The 19,404-nt window shown below is 35.9% G+C and overlaps 2 protein-coding genes across 3 annotated transcripts; both read left to right on the top strand.

Moving 5' to 3' along the window:
• Positions 1 to 1,554: 1,554 nt before the first annotated feature.
• LOC306853790 (NLR family CARD domain-containing protein 3-like) lies at positions 1,555 to 9,248 on the top strand (the record flags this gene model as incomplete). The annotated part of the gene is made up of 10 exons (XM_079391444.1): positions 1,555 to 1,724; positions 2,625 to 2,738; positions 3,379 to 3,492; positions 3,890 to 4,009; positions 5,327 to 5,440; positions 5,772 to 7,565; positions 7,872 to 8,045; positions 8,185 to 8,358; positions 8,711 to 8,884; positions 9,065 to 9,248. The coding sequence occupies 10 exons, from the start codon at positions 1,555 to 1,557 to the stop codon at positions 9,246 to 9,248; spliced, it is 3,132 nt and encodes a 1,043-aa protein (XP_079247570.1).
• Positions 9,249 to 10,690: 1,442 nt separating this feature from the next.
• On the top strand, positions 10,691 to 19,183 carry LOC306854508 (NACHT, LRR and PYD domains-containing protein 3). 2 transcript variants are annotated; one of them, XM_079392602.1, is made up of 12 exons: positions 10,691 to 10,761; positions 11,972 to 12,046; positions 12,259 to 12,357; positions 12,557 to 12,655; positions 13,068 to 14,864; positions 15,146 to 15,319; positions 15,585 to 15,758; positions 17,313 to 17,486; positions 17,588 to 17,761; positions 17,832 to 18,005; positions 18,279 to 18,452; positions 18,534 to 19,183. In XM_079392602.1, the coding sequence occupies exons 2-12, from the start codon at positions 12,018 to 12,020 to the stop codon at positions 18,727 to 18,729; spliced, it is 3,264 nt and encodes a 1,087-aa protein (XP_079248728.1). In that variant the 5' UTR covers positions 10,691 to 10,761; positions 11,972 to 12,017; the 3' UTR covers positions 18,730 to 19,183. The 2 variants fall into 2 exon arrangements, with proteins under 2 accessions (XP_079248728.1, XP_079248729.1); XM_079392603.1 differs by lacking the exon at positions 11,972 to 12,046 and having other exon boundaries at positions 10,699 to 10,761.
• Positions 19,184 to 19,404: the final 221 nt, after the last annotated feature.

Raw genomic sequence — 19,404 nt, forward strand, 5'->3', positions numbered from 1 at the left:
ACCATGACGGGACGTGTCGGAGGGACGTCTTTTCAACAGTCATTAAATGTCCAAATGTTTGCTGGGTTATTACTAATGTCTCATTTGAGTTTTAGTTTGGCTCTAGTTTTGTACTTATTCCAGTTTATATGAGAAAAGGTTCATGTAGCGTGGATTAAAATTCGCATACAGAGTAAATAAGTGTCTCTGAACATGCTAAAAATAAGTTTGAATAAGTTGTTGGGAGCGCGGTGGTGGTAAGGTTGAAGGCGAGCGACTGTAAATTGTCTGTTATTAGGTGTATTCGACTTAAAGCAGCGCTGCGCAGAATGATCAGTGCATGAAATCAAAGTACCGCGAGAGCAATTCGAAAGTTTAAGGATCCATCTGCTCTGTTATCGCTCTCGCGGTACTGTGATTTCTGATCATTCTGCGCAGCGCCGCTTCAAGTCGAACTCACCTAACGATTGGACGAACGCGAACAGGTGGAGGCGGAGTCGAGTGCGTGAGATAGGTATCGCTGCAGCCCTCGGAACTGGGACAGCTCCAGATGGGTTGTACAGAAATTCTATACTTAACCCCACCCATAAACTTCCCCCACTAAAGTGAAAGCCTATACCTGCGGCAGAAGGTCCTGCCACCGAGGTACAGCCATTATATTTGGAGATTACGTCACGTAACTTACCTTCAGTCTTGGAGAAAGTCGAGTGTGAGTCACGCTGATTAGATTAGCCCCAGTTTTGGGCTTTTGGGCAACTTTTTCTCAGAATGTATATCTGTCTTGTTATTGTTTCACTTGCCTCATACACTGTAAACTGAACTGTACCGTCGCCGGTGTGCTGGATCTACAAACAACCGAGGCGGAGCTAGATCCACCTGACGCAGGTGAGCACATAACATCCACAGTGCACAGACTGACTAAAAAAAAACATATTACGGTTTATTACAATCATGTTTGCACTAATAACAGAACTAATGTAATTTTTCAAAACGCTAGACACAAAGCTCAAAACAGTCATTATTGTTAACACTGGCTGTTCAATATTAAAAACGTTATGCATATTGCCTTCATGTCTCTAGAGAAGCCTTGCATTTGCAGAAGCATTGGTTCAAAATGGCCTACTTATTTATTATGAAATATCATAGGAACATTACTTTAGATCACCCACAAACAAGATGCCCATAGTTCCACTGTGTAGTTGTTTAGTACTGTACAATCATTAAATATAGTTGTTCAATACACATAATGCAGCTTTCATTATAGTTCTACATATATATATATATATATATATATATATATATATATATATATATATATTATTGTAATAGACTAAAGAGAAAAGTACATACACTGGAATCATTAAACAAAATTTGGAAATTATTGATGAAATAATCAACTCACAGCAGGTTTTTCAAAAAACTTTAAATAAGAAAAAACTACAGTAAGCCTACAGTAAAAATGCCAACTGGAGTGTTCCTCACTGCACCTCTGTTTTTATCAATCCTGTCTTGTGGATTTGGCCATAGGCTCTCATCTACATCATAATGGATGTTTTCATTAGCTAAACTTCCTGCATGGCAAAAATAGGCCTGACATTGGTCTCCTCCTGTGATGTCATTGCACGCATCATCTATGGCCTGGAGAAGAGAGACTTGTTTGTGAGGGTGTCTATATTTGAACCTTCCACCTCCATGTGGAGAAAAATTCTTCAGTCGGGTTACAGTAATGAAAGAGTAGTATGGGGGTAAGTACAAGGTGATAAACTGTGGATGGGCCTGAAACCATGATTGCACTCAGAGCCATTGATAGGCATTCTGGGCCCATTGCACTGATTTTGCCATGGGGCCCCTCAAAATCACATTCAGTGGTGGGTGGTCGGTCCCCCAGCGAACATCGTTCTGGGCTGGGCTCTCAACCTCTCTATCTCCATCTCTTGGCCAGGTTAAAGCCTGCATTATCCAAAAATATGAATGGCTTTCGTCAGCTTCTATCACCCTCTAAAAACACATTTACAGTATTGTAGGAAAAACAAATACTGATAATAATGATATAGAATTTTTGAGGATTTTTTTTTTCTCCCAACAACAGGCATCTTGAAACTGATCATACCTGAACAATACTCAGTTGCTTCACTTTCATAATCTAAACATTTAATATTGTTCATCATTTTCCATAAAAACTATGCTTCAAGAGTAATGCAACAGTTATGTAGCATTTTGAGTAGTTGTATCAATCGATAGTTAGATTATTGTAATGAAATGAATAGACACTCAATTCAGATGTAATGTGTGAGTTGCAAGGATTTGGAAAAAGTGTTAAGTGTTTTGAAAAATGTGCATTTTGATCATCGGTTGTGAATTATTTGTCTGGAGTTTCAAAAAATGACATGAAGGTTCTGTTATTAGTGCAAAAATGATTGTAAAAAAGTACTGTAGTACTGACTACCAACAGGGTTGTAGCCTACTTTGATACATTTTCTCGTTTATTCGAACATGTTTTTTATGATACTTTTAAAATAAAATAAACACTGAATTACATAATCAGAACAGTAAGATGCATTTTAAACATATTTGAGTCCACAAATAGAGCATTGTCTTGGAAAATATTTTTTATACTAAGAAATGCTTCATTGCTGTTGTTACAGATCAATGGAGCCAGAAAGACCAGGCTCACCAGAGCCATGCTGCGAACCTATAAAGAAGCACCGGTTAAGCAAACTTAAACCATGTTGTGGAGATGCTGCCAACCCAGAACACAGGTACTTAAAAAATGGAAGTGGCAAACCAATGTGTACAGATAGATGGATAGACAAACCAATGTGTACATTTAAAGGCAGATGAGGTCAGGTTTGAGTTGGAGGCCCTTTTGAACACAGGTATTGCATATACATTGATAAAAGTCTGATATAAAAAAGAACATTTTATGAATGCATTTCTGAAAAAAAAGTGCTCATTAATTTGTGGTTTTAAAGTTCAGTGCAGACAAAGAGATCAAACTCAGCAGAGCTTCCGGTGTTCTTTGGGATAGAAGATAAAGACATCTCTGAACACAGATAATTAAAAAAAAACCATAGAGAGAGCTTTGAAAACTGTTCTAAATCTACTGTTGTTTTTAAATGGTGGCACCTGTGGGTGAAAAAGTACATACACTGAAAAAAAGAAAAAACAATTCTCACTCAATAAATTTCACTATTACAAATAAACAGCATGCAATACACTGAATTAAACATGAAAGCTTGAAGTAGAAAAACCTATTTATTAATTTATTAAAATGTATTAAATTTATTAAAAATAATTTCTACAGTGTATTTAACAATAAAGTCTGCTCTTAACACAGGAGCATTTCTGTAAATGAAAAAGTGTTCTGAATAGAGTGGTCATTAATTTGTTGTGTTTCAGATCGATGCAGTTAGAGAGAGCAGATTCGCCGGCACCCAGTTGTGTGTCCATAAACAGTGATCAGTCAATGGAGCTTCCAGTGTTCTTCAAGGGTGTAGACACCTCTGAACACAGGTAGCCTATGTTTCAAAATAAAGATGGAAAACACTGGAGGCATTTCTATAATGTAAACCCAAGGAATCTTTGAATATTGAAGCTTGATCTGTGTATAGTAATGACTATCCATATACTGAAGTCTGTAATGTGCTCAGGTCACATGTGAGAAAACGACGTCGTAGTTTTGATGGGGAAAAGCCAACACTCCATATGTGCAGGTATCTACACATACAAAATACATTGAAATTGATTAAGTAGCATTAAAAAACAATGTGTACTTTTAAATACAGATAATATCAATTTTGAGATATGACAGGTATTGCATACTTATTGATAAAAGCCTGATCTAAATAAAAGCATTTTATGATGAAAGCATTTCTGAAAAAGTGTTTATTAAATTGTATTTTTTTTAAAGTTCAGTGCAGGCAGAGAGATCAAACTCACCAGTGTCGAGCTATGTGTCCATAAGCAGTGACCAGTCAATGGAGCTTCCACTGTTCTTTGGAAAAGAAGATAAAAACACCTCTGAACACAGGTAATTAAAAAAAAAAACTGAGATAGTTTTGAAAACTGTTCTAAAACTGCTGTTATTTTAATATGGTGGAAATAAAAAGTGCATACACTGAAAAAAAAATGGTGTAGAACAACAACACTCTGATTTCTCAAAATAATTTCTACAATGTATTTAACTACGGTGGGGGGGGGCGTGTCTTTGGTTCACTTAGTTTTGTCGTGGCCACGACATATTAACTTGTGGGAACGACGTATTAACCCGTGGGAACGTGATATTATGTCATGGCCACAAGATCATTTTGTCACGGTAATGACATCCTTATGTCGTGGCTTCGAGATGTTATGTTGAGAGAACAACATCCATTTCTCGTGGCCACGACTTCTTGTGTTGAGGGAACGACATATTTTTCTCGTGGCCACGAGTTTAATGTGTAAACAAACCTTTGTGACCGTAGCCGGGACTATCAGAAGATGGATTCATTAATATTTTATTTTGAATTAAGAAATTATTATATTTATAGAAATTATTACATAATTAAATTATTATATTAACCATAGGCTACCGGACTGTAGGCAATTGCATGCGATGTAAACAGCATTCGAATTAAGTTTATCATGAATAGGCTAAATGTTACATAAAGTATATAAAATATAATAGACCTACAAGAAAAAAAATTTATCCATCCCATTTTTGCTAGCTGTGTGTGTCCATTAACTGATCGTCTTTTTCCGTAATATTTATATATTATTATTATTATCATCATCATCATTATTATTAGCCTCTTATTATATTTTATATTTGTTTTTTCCCTTCATTTCGATCTCTTTACATAACGTTCTGACTAGTTTTGTAAATAAGCCTATTGTAAATGCTCAACATGCCAATAAAGCTTTGATTATGCTGACTGGAATTTCTAGCCTATTGGAAATGCAGTTTAAAGGTTGAATTTAACATATTTATTTTTCTGCGAATTAATAGTTATTAATATTATAGCCTACTGCCTAGTGTTTCATTGAGGAATGAATCATTCATGTAGTTTCATTTGTAAATTTCATTGTAAATGAATGAATTCACTCGTGGCCATGAGAAAAATATGTCGTTTCCTCAAAATAACATCTCGAGGCCACGACATGTTACCTTGACAAAACGATCTTGTGGCCACAACGTAATATCATGTTCTCACGACTTAATATGTTGTGGCCACGACAACTAACTTGAACCAAAGACGTCCCCTCCTGGTCACCATATTTAAGAACAAATTCTGCTCTAAATACAAGAACATTACTGTATATGAAAAAGTGTTCTGAATAGAGTGGTCATTAATTTGTTGTGTTTCAGATCGATGCAGTTAGAGAGAGCAGATTCGCCAGCACCCAGTTGTGTGTCCATAAACAGTGATCAGTCAATGGAGCTTCCAGTGTTCTTCAAGGGTGTAGACACCTCTAAACACAGGTAGCCTATGTTTCAAAATAAAGATGTAAAACATTGGACGCATTTCTATAATGTAAACCCTAGGAATCTTTGAATATTGAAGCTTGATCTGTGTATAGTAATGACTGTCCATATACTGAAGTCTGTAATGTGCTCAGGTCATATGCAAGAAGACAATGTCAGAATTGTGATGGGATAAAGCCACCACTCCGTGAGTGCAGGTATTCACACACATAAATTAAAATTAACCATTGATTTGTTTTTTAAAAATAACTTTCTTAAAAACCATGTCTGCATGTGTCTAAATCTATTTGTGCTTGCTAATTTGTGTGTTTTCTAACTCATGTTGAAGCACTGACTGTCAACATGCTGAAGTCCACAACAAACTTATATCAGATCTGTGGACAATGTTTCACTGTTTATGTGAGGGAATAGAAAAGCAGGGAAACCCAATACTTCTCAGTGAGATCTACACTAAGCTCTACATCACAGAAGGGGGAGGTGGAGAGATCAGTGATGAGCATGAGGTCCGTTGGATTGAAAAAGCATCCAGGAAAGCTGCAACAGAAGACATCCCAATCAACCTGAATGATATTTTCACACCGTTACTTGGACAAAAGCAGCCCATCAGAACTGTGCTGACTAAAGGAGTCGCTGGTATTGGAAAAACAGTCTCTGTGCAGAAGTTCATTCTGGACTGGGCTGAAGGGAAAGCGAATCAGGACGTCCATCTCATATTTCCACTTTCTTTTAGAGAGCTAAATTTATTGAAGAACCAAACATTCAGTCTTCAAGATCTTCTGCAACTTTTCATGGGCACAAAACAACTTGAATTCTCCCCAAATGAAGGTAAAATCCTTTTCATCTTTGATGGATTGGATGAGTGTCGTCTGTCTCTGGATTTTCAGAGAAAAGTGAGGTTGTTTGATGTGACTCAATCAGCCTCTGTAGACGTGCTGCTGACGAACCTCATTGCTGGGAATCTGCTTCCCTCTGCTCTCATCTGGATCACCTCCAGACCAGCAGCAGCTGATCTCATTCCCTCTGAGTGTGTCCATCGACTGACAGAGGTACAAGGCTTCATTGACCCTCAGAAGGAGGAATACTTCAGGAAGAAATTCAAAGATCAGAGTCTGGCCAACAGAATCATCTCACACCTGAAGTCATCAAGGAGCCTCTACATCATGTGTCACATCCCAGTGTTCTGCTGGATCTCAGCCACTGTTCTAGAGAAGATGTTGAGTCAAGCAGAGAGTGGAGAGATTCCCAAGACTCTTACTGAAATGTACACACATTTCCTGATCATTCAAATGAGAACTATGCATGAGAAGGCCTTTAAAATGAAAGTGAAAGATGAAGACATGATCCTTAAACTTGGGAAACTGGCTTTTAGGCACCTTATGAAAGGCAATGTGATCTTCTATGAAGAAGATCTGAGAGACTGTGGCATTGATGTGACAGAAGCTTCAGTGTACTCGGGGTTGTGCACTCAGATCTTCAGAGAGGAGTTTGGTCTGTGTGAGAGAAAAGTCTTCTGCTTTGTTCATCTGAGCATTCAGGAGCATCTAGCAGCTGTGTATGTGCTGTTTTCATTCAATTTGAAAAACCATGACATTCTCAGCGAATACCCGTCCTTAAAACATGACGTTCAATACCCAGCATGTTTCACAATTTATGAGAGAGCTGTGGATGCAGCTTTGCAAAGTAAGAATGGCCATCTAGACCTCTTCCTTCGCTTCCTTCTGGGTCTCTCGTTAGAGTCCAATCAAACTCTTTTTCAGAGCCTACTGACACAAACAGGAGCAACGTCTCACAATACAGAGCAAATTATCCAGTATGTCAAGAGAAAAATTAGAGAAGATCTTTCTCCAGAGAAATCCATCAATCTGTTTCACTGTCTGAATGAACTAGGTGATCATACTCTGGAAAATGAAATCCAAGACTATCTGAACGCTGGAACGATCAAAGATGCCATTCTGTCTCCGTCTCAGTGGTCAGCGCTGGTTTTTGTGTTGCTTACTTTAGAGAAAATGGAAGTGTTTGAATTAAACAAATACATCAGGAATGAGTTCAACCAAAAACACCTCACACAAGATCAAGTGCTCCATAATCTACTACCTGTGGTTGAACTGTCCAGATCAGCTCAGTAAGTAAGAAGTATATTTGTGCTTAGATTTGACTAAACATTTGCATATTTTCTTGTACATAAAAGGCCTTGTTTTGAACTTACATTTACAGATATGTGTATTTGACTAGGACTTAACTAGCATTCATTCTATTTTATTTGTCATATTAAAGTACCAACACTTTAATAAATCAGTATTTAGAGTATATATATTGATCATATAAAAATCAAATAAATAATACTGTATTTTGGTAATGTTTCCTGTTTTTATAATTGTTTATGTGAGCGTTCTTATTTTATTAGTTCATCTTAATTTCTTTTTTTCAGGCTTGGCTGTTGTAGTCTGACAGAGAATTGCTGTTCTGATCTGGCATCAGCTCTCAGCTCAGAGTCCTCATGTTTGAGAGAAGTGAACTTAAACTTCAATAATCTGCAGAGTTCAGGTGTGAAGCTCCTTTCTGCTGGACTGGGAAATCCTTACTGCAAACTAGAAACATTGTGGTAAGTCCTTCATGTTCTAAAAACTACTACTGTGTCTAAAGTATTATTAGTACTACATACTACATATTAATGGTACATACTGTATCGTACGCTGTATTCCTGCAACTGGAATGTGAGCAAGCAAAACTGTCTGGCGCAGGTTATGGCGGTGTGGTCTCACACATGAAAGCTGTGCCGCTCTGGCTTTGGCACTGAATTCAAACCCTTCACATCTGAGAGAGCTGGATCTGTCTGAAAATAACCTAGGAGACCAAGGCGTGATGCTTTTCTCTGAAGGTCTAAAAAATCCTCAGTGTAAACTTGAGACACTGAAGTAAGTTCTTCAAAAGCTGCAAATAAAAAAGTAAATTAACTGGTCTGATGTATTGGTATTAAAAAAAATTAATTAGTTCATTTAAGAAGCTAATTATACATTTATTGTTCTGAGAGACACCATTTTCTGCTATCAAAGTAATATTACATCAGCACGTAATTGAGTAATTTTATTAGATTTGTGATGTTTTATAAATGTATTTTTTGAAGTGTACTGTATATTACATATTACAAGATTTGTTTAGTGTTACATAATTCTAAATCTATCCAATTGATGGTGTAGTAACATTGTACTCCTAATGAACTGAGCAAATGTAAATAATTTATACAGTGTCCCATTGTTCATTTTGCAGGCTGAGATTTTGTAACTTGTCAGATAAAAGTTGTGCAGCTCTGGCTTCAGCTCAGAAATCAAACCCCTCACACCTGATAGAGCTGGATTTGTCGGAGAATGAATTGGGAGATGACGGAGTTAACTTTCTCTCTGATGGACTCAAGAATACTCTTTGTAAACTGGAGATATTATGGTAAGATTTTTATTTAAGATTGGTGAGATGAATACCTCTTCAGTTAATGGGAAATTAATTTAAAGCATGCGAATTTTAAGTACCTGGCAAAAAAAAAAAAATAAGTATTCTAAAATCAAGTGTATATACTGTGTGTCTTGAAATGAGAGGGTAAATGCTGTGTCATTGTTCTGTCTCCAGGCTTAGAGATTGTGATATAACAGATGAAGGTTGTGCTGCTCTGGCTTCAGCTCTGAGATCAAACCCCGCACACCTGAGAGAACTGGATCTGTCTAAAAATAAAATCACAGACATGGGAGCTAACCCGCTCTCTGCTATAAAATTCGATCCACTCTATAAACTGGAGAAATTAGAGTATGTGTGAGATATATGAATGTATGAATATATTTTTTGACTCAATCTTTATTAACCAATGTGCTAGGAAAATAAGACTGTCAGCATAAAGAATTTTTGAAGAATTATACTTTTATCTATAATAATAGATGTTTTCATTTAATGTTTTCTTTTTCAAAAGTTGCATTTGAATAGAGTTCAACTAAGAACTGAACTTGAAATATTCTCTCCGGTATCCGTGTACACCGAGTGTGATTGTTGATGGCAAACCTCAATTGTACATTTGTCATAAAACTGCTGAAGCTGCTTTCATGTCCTCTATGGACTCTTCATTATAAAAGCAGTTTAAATGTATTTATGTCAGAATTTGATATTTTACTCTTCTTCATGTCATTTAAGACACTCTGCAAATTATTTTTCCTCTCCTTTAGTTAAGAAAGTGTTTGGGAAAAAGGCATTTAGGTACAAGGCTCCAGCAGATTGGAATAATTTACCTTCAAATATGCGATCTTTGACTTCTTTATATATGTTCAAAAAAGGTTTGTTTTCTTGTTTTGAAACCTCTTGTAATTGCTTTAGATTATATATTTGTTATGTTTATATATATATATATATATATATATATATATATATATATATATATATATATATATATATATATATATATATATATATATATATATACTGTATATATATATATATATATATATATATATATATATATATATATATATATGTGCTAGGTAATTATAATTTGAATATACATTTATTTAAATATAACTATTAATACTTTGTGTTAATATTGTAGTAGGGTATGTTGTTTTGATTGTTGTGACCAGGGACTGATACACAATGCTTTAGTACATAATTCATTGTCACAGTTGAACTTTTTCTAATGTACGTGATCTGTTGGTTTTGGTGGTTTAAAGTCTGTTCATTAGGTGATGGAACTATTTTCTGAATGTGTTTGAGATTCTTTCCCAGCAGATGGCCATGTCATTAAATGGAGAACACTTCTCTCTGCAATTCTCTCTGTTAAATTATCTTTACCATTTAATGTTATGTTATGACTTTATCCCCAAATATAGCTGTTTATAATGAAAATGCATATAGTTAAACCAAGTAAATTATTGTGCTTAGTTTATATTGTAATTATATAATATATTCTATATTTTGCAAATTGATAAGGCTGCAATGTGCATTTTTTTCCAACTTGTAATTAAACGGTTATCCGTGTGTATTTCAGCATTTAAAATATTAATGTTTAAATGAATATGTATGTGTTTTAGGGAAACCCCATGTGTTTTGCTGTCAATTCAAATTGTGTGAATCTAACTGAAAATCCATCTCCCCTAATTTTTAAACCAATTTTTAGCTTCTCTCCAGGAGTAAACATGGTGTTTTTGAAATGTAGCAATTGTTTGTACTTGTGTACGCCCATTGACTTGTTGTTTGGATACGAAGTAGACCTTTACAAATCAGAAAGTGAAAGTATTTCCAGTAGCCTACTATGTAGCTACTCTGGAAGAAGGTCAGTATAAAAGGTAGGTTGCGGTTATTGGTATAGTCTACGTATTGGTTAATGTTTTGATATTCTTCGAGCTGAGAAATTGGCTACATATTACTTAATCTCATATCACCTTGACAAATGTTAACTGAATGAGTGTAATTCGCAGGTGATCACAGCAGGTGCTTTACAACAAACACAACTGAACAATTACACGCAATAAATACAGAGTCATTTGTTTCAGGCCAATTTAAGCCAAATAGCTGTATAAGAAAGTAATTTAGTAGGTAGTTTAATAAGAAGCCTTGCGTTGCCCAACAAAAAAAAAAAAAAAAAGAAGCTGAAACTGGTTTGTCAAGGATCCTCGTGATCTTTATGAGAGTGAGTGATGATCGGAGAGCTGTAAATGAAGAGACAATGTTAGAAATGTTAGTTTGGCTGGATTGGTGAAAACATCTGTTTTGTTTGTTTTTTATTAGCTTGATATCAAACATTAATTTGTCACTTTTTTTATCGAGGTGTTTTGAATTTGATTTTCATCTTTTGTTTCCTTAACCTGCAAAAGCAATTGGTTCAGCCAGAATAATAACTAGATGTGAATTGAATGTTGTTTATATAGCCTATACTGAAATAAGACAATCATTGAGTTATTATTTTTATTATTTATTTATTTGCTTTATTTTTGTTGTACTTTCAGATATGAGGACTCGTTATCAGTTTATCTAAAAAAAACAAATTGACGTAGCCTACAAAACTAGTTGGGCGACGTTTTACCTTTTACTCTGACAAAAACAACACTTGTTTTGAGAGATAAGTTTGCTTAAAAACAAAAAGAATGTTGAATGAATTTGAATGTTTACAGTACGTGACTACTGTCCCGTATTTTGCATTACTTACATTTTTCGCTATTTTATGTTGTTTCATGGCTGGTAGTCTGTTGAATGAATTAGGTTTCTGGCCATATTTTGACTGTGTGGTTTATTGTTAGTATTACTTTTATTTAGTTTATTTGCAGAATCATTGTAGCTGAAAATTCTGAAAATGTGACCGAATATTGAGGCTCACTAGTAAGTAAGCTAGTAATGAATTAATGAATAAATGCTTGGCTTATTGTGTGGATGGCAAACCCTCAATTAATACTTTGTATTAATAGCCTACATTGTAATGGTCACATTTGTTTCTTACTTTGTTATATTTAGTCTTTAGTCTGGTAGCTAAAGCTAATCACTATTTCTATTTTCCTGAAGGGGAGATCAGATTTAACAAGACCTGGTCATTAGGAGTCATCCTTCAATGGATCAACTCAAGGTTAAAAAGCCCAGGTGATTATAATCAAACTCCCTTTTAACTTTCACAACTTTGTCAGTCTTTAGGATTATGTAACAAAAATAAAGCCAAAACATTTTATATCCCTCGATTACACATTTATTTTTTTAATCACTGCTCTTTCTCTCACAATTACACCTAGTTCATTGGTTCTGAATGACAGGAAGATCTACTGAATTATTGTTGTAATGTCTCTGTTTCACTGTAGCTCAGAGCAGCAAGGGAGATCAGCATCTCCATGCCCCAGCCATGAGTCCATGAGGAGTGATCAGTCAATGGGTCATCCAGAGGATTTAAAAGAATCCAGGTAAATTATTTATATTATTAATAATAATGTTTTCCTCTCTATCCCCTTTGAATTTTATGCAACATCACTTAAATCAAGATTTTAAAAAAGAAGTCCCAATTCTGTCTTACAATTGTTAATTGATATCTCATGCTTGTGACTATTTCACAATTGTGACTATTGAATCCACTTTATTAATGTAGTTTCTAATTTACTGCAGATCAGAGCAGCATGGAAGATCAGCATCTCCATGCCCCAGCCATGAGTCCATGAGGAGTGATCAGTCAATGGGTCATCCAGAAGATTTAAAAGAATCCAGGTACATTAATAATAATTAGGTTTTCCTCACTATCACTTTTCAGTTTTTAGTTTTATCCAATGTCATTTAAAACAATACATTTTAAAAAAGAGGGAAGATTCTCTTTATGTCCCAACCAAAAGTCTATAAGGAGTGATCAGTCTGTGAGTTGTCCAATGGATTTAAAAGAATCTAGGTAAAAGATTAAATCCTTGCTTATATTACTTTTGAGTCTTTAGTTATATCATGAGGGGGAAAAGTCTCCTCTATCTTGCTGGTTATTCTATTTAGTCATTTTTAATCTGTTTAATTGTCTTTAATTTATATTTTATGAGTATTCAAATGTCCTTAATTAAAATATATATATATTTAAATGATTAAATGGTCTGCTAATGGTTTAAAATGTATAACAAGATTTATTATGATTTTCCAGTGCTGCCTCACCCCTTGATAAAATTGGAGAAGCAGTCCAATCAAATTTGAGGAGCAGATTTCAGTGTTTGTGTGAAGGGATATCAAGACAGAGTGTCCTCATACCTCTCAACGAGATCTACACTGAGCTCTACATCACAGATTGTGGATGTGGAGAGATCAATAATGAACATGATATCAGATGGATTGAAACTGCATTTAGGAGAGGACCAACAGATGATACAGCAATCAACTTGAATGACATCTTCAAATTTTTACCTGGACAAAAGCAGCCCATCAGAACTGTGCTGACTAAAGGAGTCGCTGGCATTGGAAAAACAGTCTCTGTGCAGAAGTTCATTCTGGACTGGGCTGAAAGGAAAGCAAATCAGGACATTCACCTCATATTTCCACTTCCTTTCAGAGAGCTTAATTTGATAAAGGACCAAACATTCAGTCTTCAAGATCTTCTGCAACTTTTCACGGGCACAAAACAATTTGAATTCTCTTCAAATGAAAGTAAAATCATTTTCATCTTCGATGGATTGGATGAGTGTCGTCTGTCTCTGGATTTTCAGAGAAACGTGAGGTTGTTTGATGTGACTCAATCAGCCTCTGTAGACGTGCTGCTGACGAACCTCATTGCTGGGAATCTGCTTCCCTCTGCTCTCATCTGGATCACCTCCAGACCAGCAGCAGCTGATCTCATTCCCTCTGAGTGTGTCCATCGTGTGACAGAGGTACGAGGATTCAATGACCCTCAGAAGGAGGAATACTTCAGGAAGAGAATCAGTGATCAGGTCCTGTCCGATAGAATAATCTCACACCTGAAGTCATCAAGGAGCCTCTACATCATGTGTCACATCCCAGTGTTCTGCTGGATCTCAGCCACTGTTCTAGAGAAGATGTTGAGTCAAGTAGAGAGTGGAGTGATTCCCAAGACTCTTACTGAAATGTACACACACTTCCTGATCATTCAAATAAGAACTATGCATGAGAAGGCCTATGATAAGAACATTAAAGATATATACATGGTTCTCAAACTGGGTAAACTAGCTTTTCAGCAGCTGGAGAAACGTAATCTGATCTTCTACGAGGAAGATCTTAAAGAATGTGGCATTGACGTGCAAGAAGCGTCTGTGTACTCAGGATTGTGCACTCAGATCTTCAGAGAAGAATCAGGGCTGTTTCAGGGGAAAGTCTACTGTTTTGTTCATTTGAGTGTTCAGGAACACCTTGCAGCTTTATATGTTTACCTCTCCTTTGTGAATCAAAATATTAATGTGATAGACCAACCTAGTCTTCTACCCAGTGTTCTGACTTGTGTTACACAAGGTTCAATATCAATATCTGACCTCTATCAGAGAGCTGTAAAGAAAGCTCTGCAGAGTACAAGTGGACATCTGGACCTTTTCATTCGCTTCTTTCTGGGATTCTCACTGGAGTCCAATCAGACTCTCTTACGAGGTCTACTGATGCAGACAAAAAACAGCTCTGACAGCAAAGAGAGAATAGTTAATTACATAAAGCGGAAGATCGAAGAGAATCCTTCTCTAGAGAAATCCATCAATCTGTTCCACTGCCTGAATGAACTGAACGATCATTCACTAGAGGAGGAAATCCAGAATTACCTCAAATCAGGGTCAGAAAAAAAGACCACACTGACAGCCTCACAGTGGTCAGCTATGGTCTTTGTATTGCTGACCTCAGAGCAAAAACTAGATGTGTTTGATTTAAAGAAGTATGTTTGGACACATGTCTTACCAGATGAAAGTCTTCAAAGGCTACAACCAGTGCTTGAAGCATCCAGAACCGCAAAGTATGTCATGCCAATAATAATTGTTCAAGTTTATGTATAATAAAAAAAATGATATAGTATAATATAATGGAATGTGTTCCTTTTTAGTCTTTATATTTATCTTATGTTGTTATGCACAAGATTTTTCTGCATTATTTCAGTTAATCTAGAAGTTCAATTAATCTTAATTAAAACAGTGTAATCTAAAAGATTTGTGTAATTCCAGAATTAATCTACTCAATACTGTCTATACATGCACATGCTGGGAATTTTTTTTTTTTGTTTTGTTTTTCTTCTTGCAGTCTTTGTGATCATAACCTAACAAGAAAAAGCTATATCACTTTAGTTTCTGTTCTTACATCAAAAACCTCATGTCTGAGAGAGTTGAACCTGGCTCAGAGTAATGTGAGTGATTCAGGAATTAAGATACTCTGTGATGGCCTGCAAAATCCTCAATGTCATTTGGAAACACTGAAGTAAGTTCCTCTTCTCTTGTTCTTTATTTTGCTCATTTTTTATTTACCTAATTTCTTTATTGCAAAAATGAAATAATAATGAAGTAGTAAATATAGTTTGTGCTTAACAAGAGAAAATACACAGTTAAGTGTGATCTATGAAGACGTCTTAATAGGCAAGTAATCATGTAAATTGACCTTGTTTCAAGGCCCGCATATCATCTGAAAAAATTATTGTAAAACTGATGTTGAGAAGTCGTCTTTTTTTCTTTCTTTTTTTTTGCAGACTGGAGTTTTGTGATGTTTCTGATAAGGGTTGTGATTTTCTGGCTTTGGCTCTGAGATCAAACCCCTCACATCTAAAAGAGCTGGACCTGTCTGGAAATAAACTCACTAACTCCGGATTGAAGATTCTTTCTGCTGAATTACAGAATCCCCTCTGTAAACTTGAGAAACTGTGGTAAGATTACTTCTAAATTATACTAAAACATATTTTGCAGAGGTGTAAAGTATTGGAGTAAATGTAACTAATTCACCAGTTCACACTTACATATATTTAGCACGAGTAAGGTAATGCGTATATGGCGTGTATAGTAATGCGTAGTTGGCGTGCTGTCCTGGGGAAGAGCTCCAGGCTCAGGAATGGCCCAAACCCAGAGTACCCCCCATAGTGTGGTGAGAAGTCTAGTGATACCTCTTGAGTGGGGAAGGGGTGGTGGAGGGATGCTGATTAACCGTCAAATGAATAGAGGTATATCAGCTGTATTTATATCGTGCATTGATTAACTTGAGTGCGAACCTCCTGTGTTAATTAGGCTAAGTATCTGACATGCTCCTCCCAAACTTTGTTAATAAAACATCATTTGTACTCGAGTATCTTTTCGGATACTTTGTAATTTTACTTAGTATCAAAGATGTTAGCAACTTTTACTCTCCACTTCTACATTTTTGAATGAGTATCTGTACTCTTTACTCAACTACATTTGAAATGAGTGTTGCAGTTACGCATTACATTTTGCATGGCACTTATCTTTTCTGCAGCAATTTATTTCCGCTACAAAAGATGTGATATCGCCAACTACAGGGCTCTGAAAGTACTATCTTGTACATTTTGCCCTTACTCACCCAAACTTGTCAACAAGGCTACTTTACGTGAATGTGAGCTCCTTAGCAAGTAGTTGTGAATCACAGGTGTTTTATATGACTGCAGCTGGCATGAGGCGGAAACCAGCACATCCAGTGCAAGAAGACTTTGACTTTTTAATTAAATTTTCACAATATTATTTATTTATTGCAGTTCTGAGGTGTTCAGTTTTATTTTGGTTTTAGAAAATAAACGTGATTGCTCTCCTCACAAATAAGCTCTTTCTTGTTTATGTCACATGTTCTCTGTGCCTTGTCTTGGACTTTTATGTCACTTCCTGTCTCCCGTGGTGTTTGTAGTCAGTTTGTATCTTATCTTGTTCAGCTTGTTAGCCTCCTGTATGTATGTATGTATATATATATATATATATATATATATATATATATATATATCTATATATATATATATATCCCTAGTGTTTCTTTAGTTCTTTGTCAGTTGTTGAATGTAATGGTTGTCTGTTTGCTTGCCATTCTGTTCTTTGTTCCCTGTGGTTTTTGGCTTTAATGTTTGTTCTAGTTTTTCCATGAAATGCCAGCACATAGATCTTTGCCTCTGCCTGTTTTCCCCAGCTTCTCCACAACATTACAGTTTTTGACTGGAATGTGTCTTTGACTAGTGCATCTTTGAGCCTATATTAAGTAAAATACTTAAGTACTGTTAAAATCAGATACTCTAAGACTTTTACTCAAGTTGTTTTGGAACTTGTAGTGGAGTAATTTTCACTGTAAGGTATCTGTACTTTTACTCAAGTATGGTTTTCTGGTACTCTTTACACCTCTGATATTTTGACATTTGGTTTTGTTTTGTTTTGTTACCATAGAGAACTATGTGTCCATTAACCTAAATCTGATGCCTTGTCCTCTGCAGGATGAGACTTTGTGGTATCACAAGTGATGGTTGCGCATCTCTGGCTTTAGTTCTGAGATCAAACCCCTCGTATTTGAGAGGGCTGAATCTGTCTGGGAATACATTGGGAGATTCAGGAATGAAGAAGTTCTCTGAAGGACTAGAGAACCCTCACTGTAAACTGGAGATATTGCTGTAAGGTTATTTTACAGAAACTAATAATAGATGTACTGAGAGTCATAACTGACACACACAGACACATTTAATGAATTCTGTATGCTGTATATTTTCTGCAGGTTGAGGGATTGTGGCATCAGTCATGAAGGTTGTGCTGCTCTGGCTTCAGCTTTGAGATCAAACCCCTCACACCTGAGAGAGCTGGATCTGTCTGCAAATAAATTTGGAGACACTGGATTGCGGAAGTTATCTGTTAATCTGGAGAATTCTGATTGTAATCTTGAGATGCTCAGGCAAGATCACCACTCACCACATTTGTCCTTTGTTTCAAAGCTAGACTAATTATTTGAATTCTCTCAGCAGGTTAGACCATTGTGAATTCACTAATGAGGGCTGTGCTGCTCTGGGTTCAGCTTTGAAATCAAACCCTTCACATCTGAGAGAACTGGATCTAGGTTGGAATAAACTAGGTGGCTCAGGGGTGCAAGCAATTTTTGATGCTTTGAAGGACCCAAACTGTAAATTGGAAGTTTTGCGGTAAGTTAAATTTAAAATCAGGCTGAAAATGCAATTCATCATATCAGCACAGACAGAGCCATCATTTGTTAAACTTTTTTAACAGTGTGTATAAAGTGTGAATGCAGTGCTTTAATGATATTTAAAATACCTACTACATCTAATGATCATGTTATTTAGCAAGATCATGAGAGCTTTAAGGAGAAATTTGTTTATTTGATACAACTTTATATATTTGATATAAAAATCAACAATAGCATTAAGATTTGTTTCTTTTTCTCTCGCTCTCTACAGACTGAGGAATTGCAAAATTGCAGAGGAAGGTTATGCTGCTCTGGCTTCAACATTGACATCAATCCCTTCACATCTGAGAGAGCTTGATCTTTCTCAAAATAATCTAAGAAGCTCATTGGTAAGAATGCTCTCTACCGCTCTGGAAAAGCCAGACTGCAAGCTCGAGATACTGCGGTAAGATCCTTATTTTTGCTCTATATCTTCTCTGATAGGGTGACTAAAACAATCCTCGTTAATCACAATTTGTCATTGCAGTTTGGAATATTGTGGTCTCACAGATGACGGTTGTGCTGTTCTGGCATCAGCTTTGAGATCGAACCCCTCACACCTGAGAGAACTGGATCTGTTCATGAACAAAATAGGAGATTCAAGAATACAGCAGTTCACTGCTATGAAAAATGACCCCAAATATCAACTCGAAAAACTACAGTATGGACAACATGATTATTAGAGACCTTATTCTTCTTATTGGTCTGCACTGAAAATACCATTATATATCTGAAAATGTAAAGAGATTGATTGTAAGGCCTTTCACTCCAGCTTATTTAAGTCTTTGTACTTTAGACTGAGTTTAATTTAGGATTGAGTTGGCCTATTTAGTAGTAGTTCTCCAGTGACTCTTGTTGACATTAACCTCTGTCAGTTTTCCACATTTTCATGCCACGATGACATAAGCAACAAACTGGACAATATATCCATGAGTTGTATTTAAGTCCTCCTCGGTAGCTAGATGCCATTGCACTTTGATTTGATTAACTAATTTGATTGTTTACGTTTTAACCTATTTTGAAATTTTGTAAGGTCCTCTCAAAACATGAATTGTGTTTTGTGTCTGTTAATTTCTCCATGTAAAAACTAAACTGATATGTGCGGAGTGTGATTGTATTAAAATTCATGTAGTCTATACAGAGTTGTAGGTCAATTTCTAGTAATATTGTTGACTTGATTGCACAGACACTGAACTGAACTGAGCTGGACGATGACATCACTGAATCTTCATGTCAGCGCAGTTTCATTTCCCCTCTTCCCTTTTCTCCTCAAAAAACAAACACGTATTCAGGAAAATCTAAATTGAAAGAATCTACTGAAGACTGCTTTAATTAAATTGCCAACAGTCTACAGGAGG

This window comes from Barbus barbus (genome assembly GCF_936440315.1).
Source record: "Barbus barbus genome assembly, chromosome: 34".
In the NCBI taxonomy this organism is placed as follows: Eukaryota; Metazoa; Chordata; class Actinopteri; order Cypriniformes; family Cyprinidae; genus Barbus; species Barbus barbus.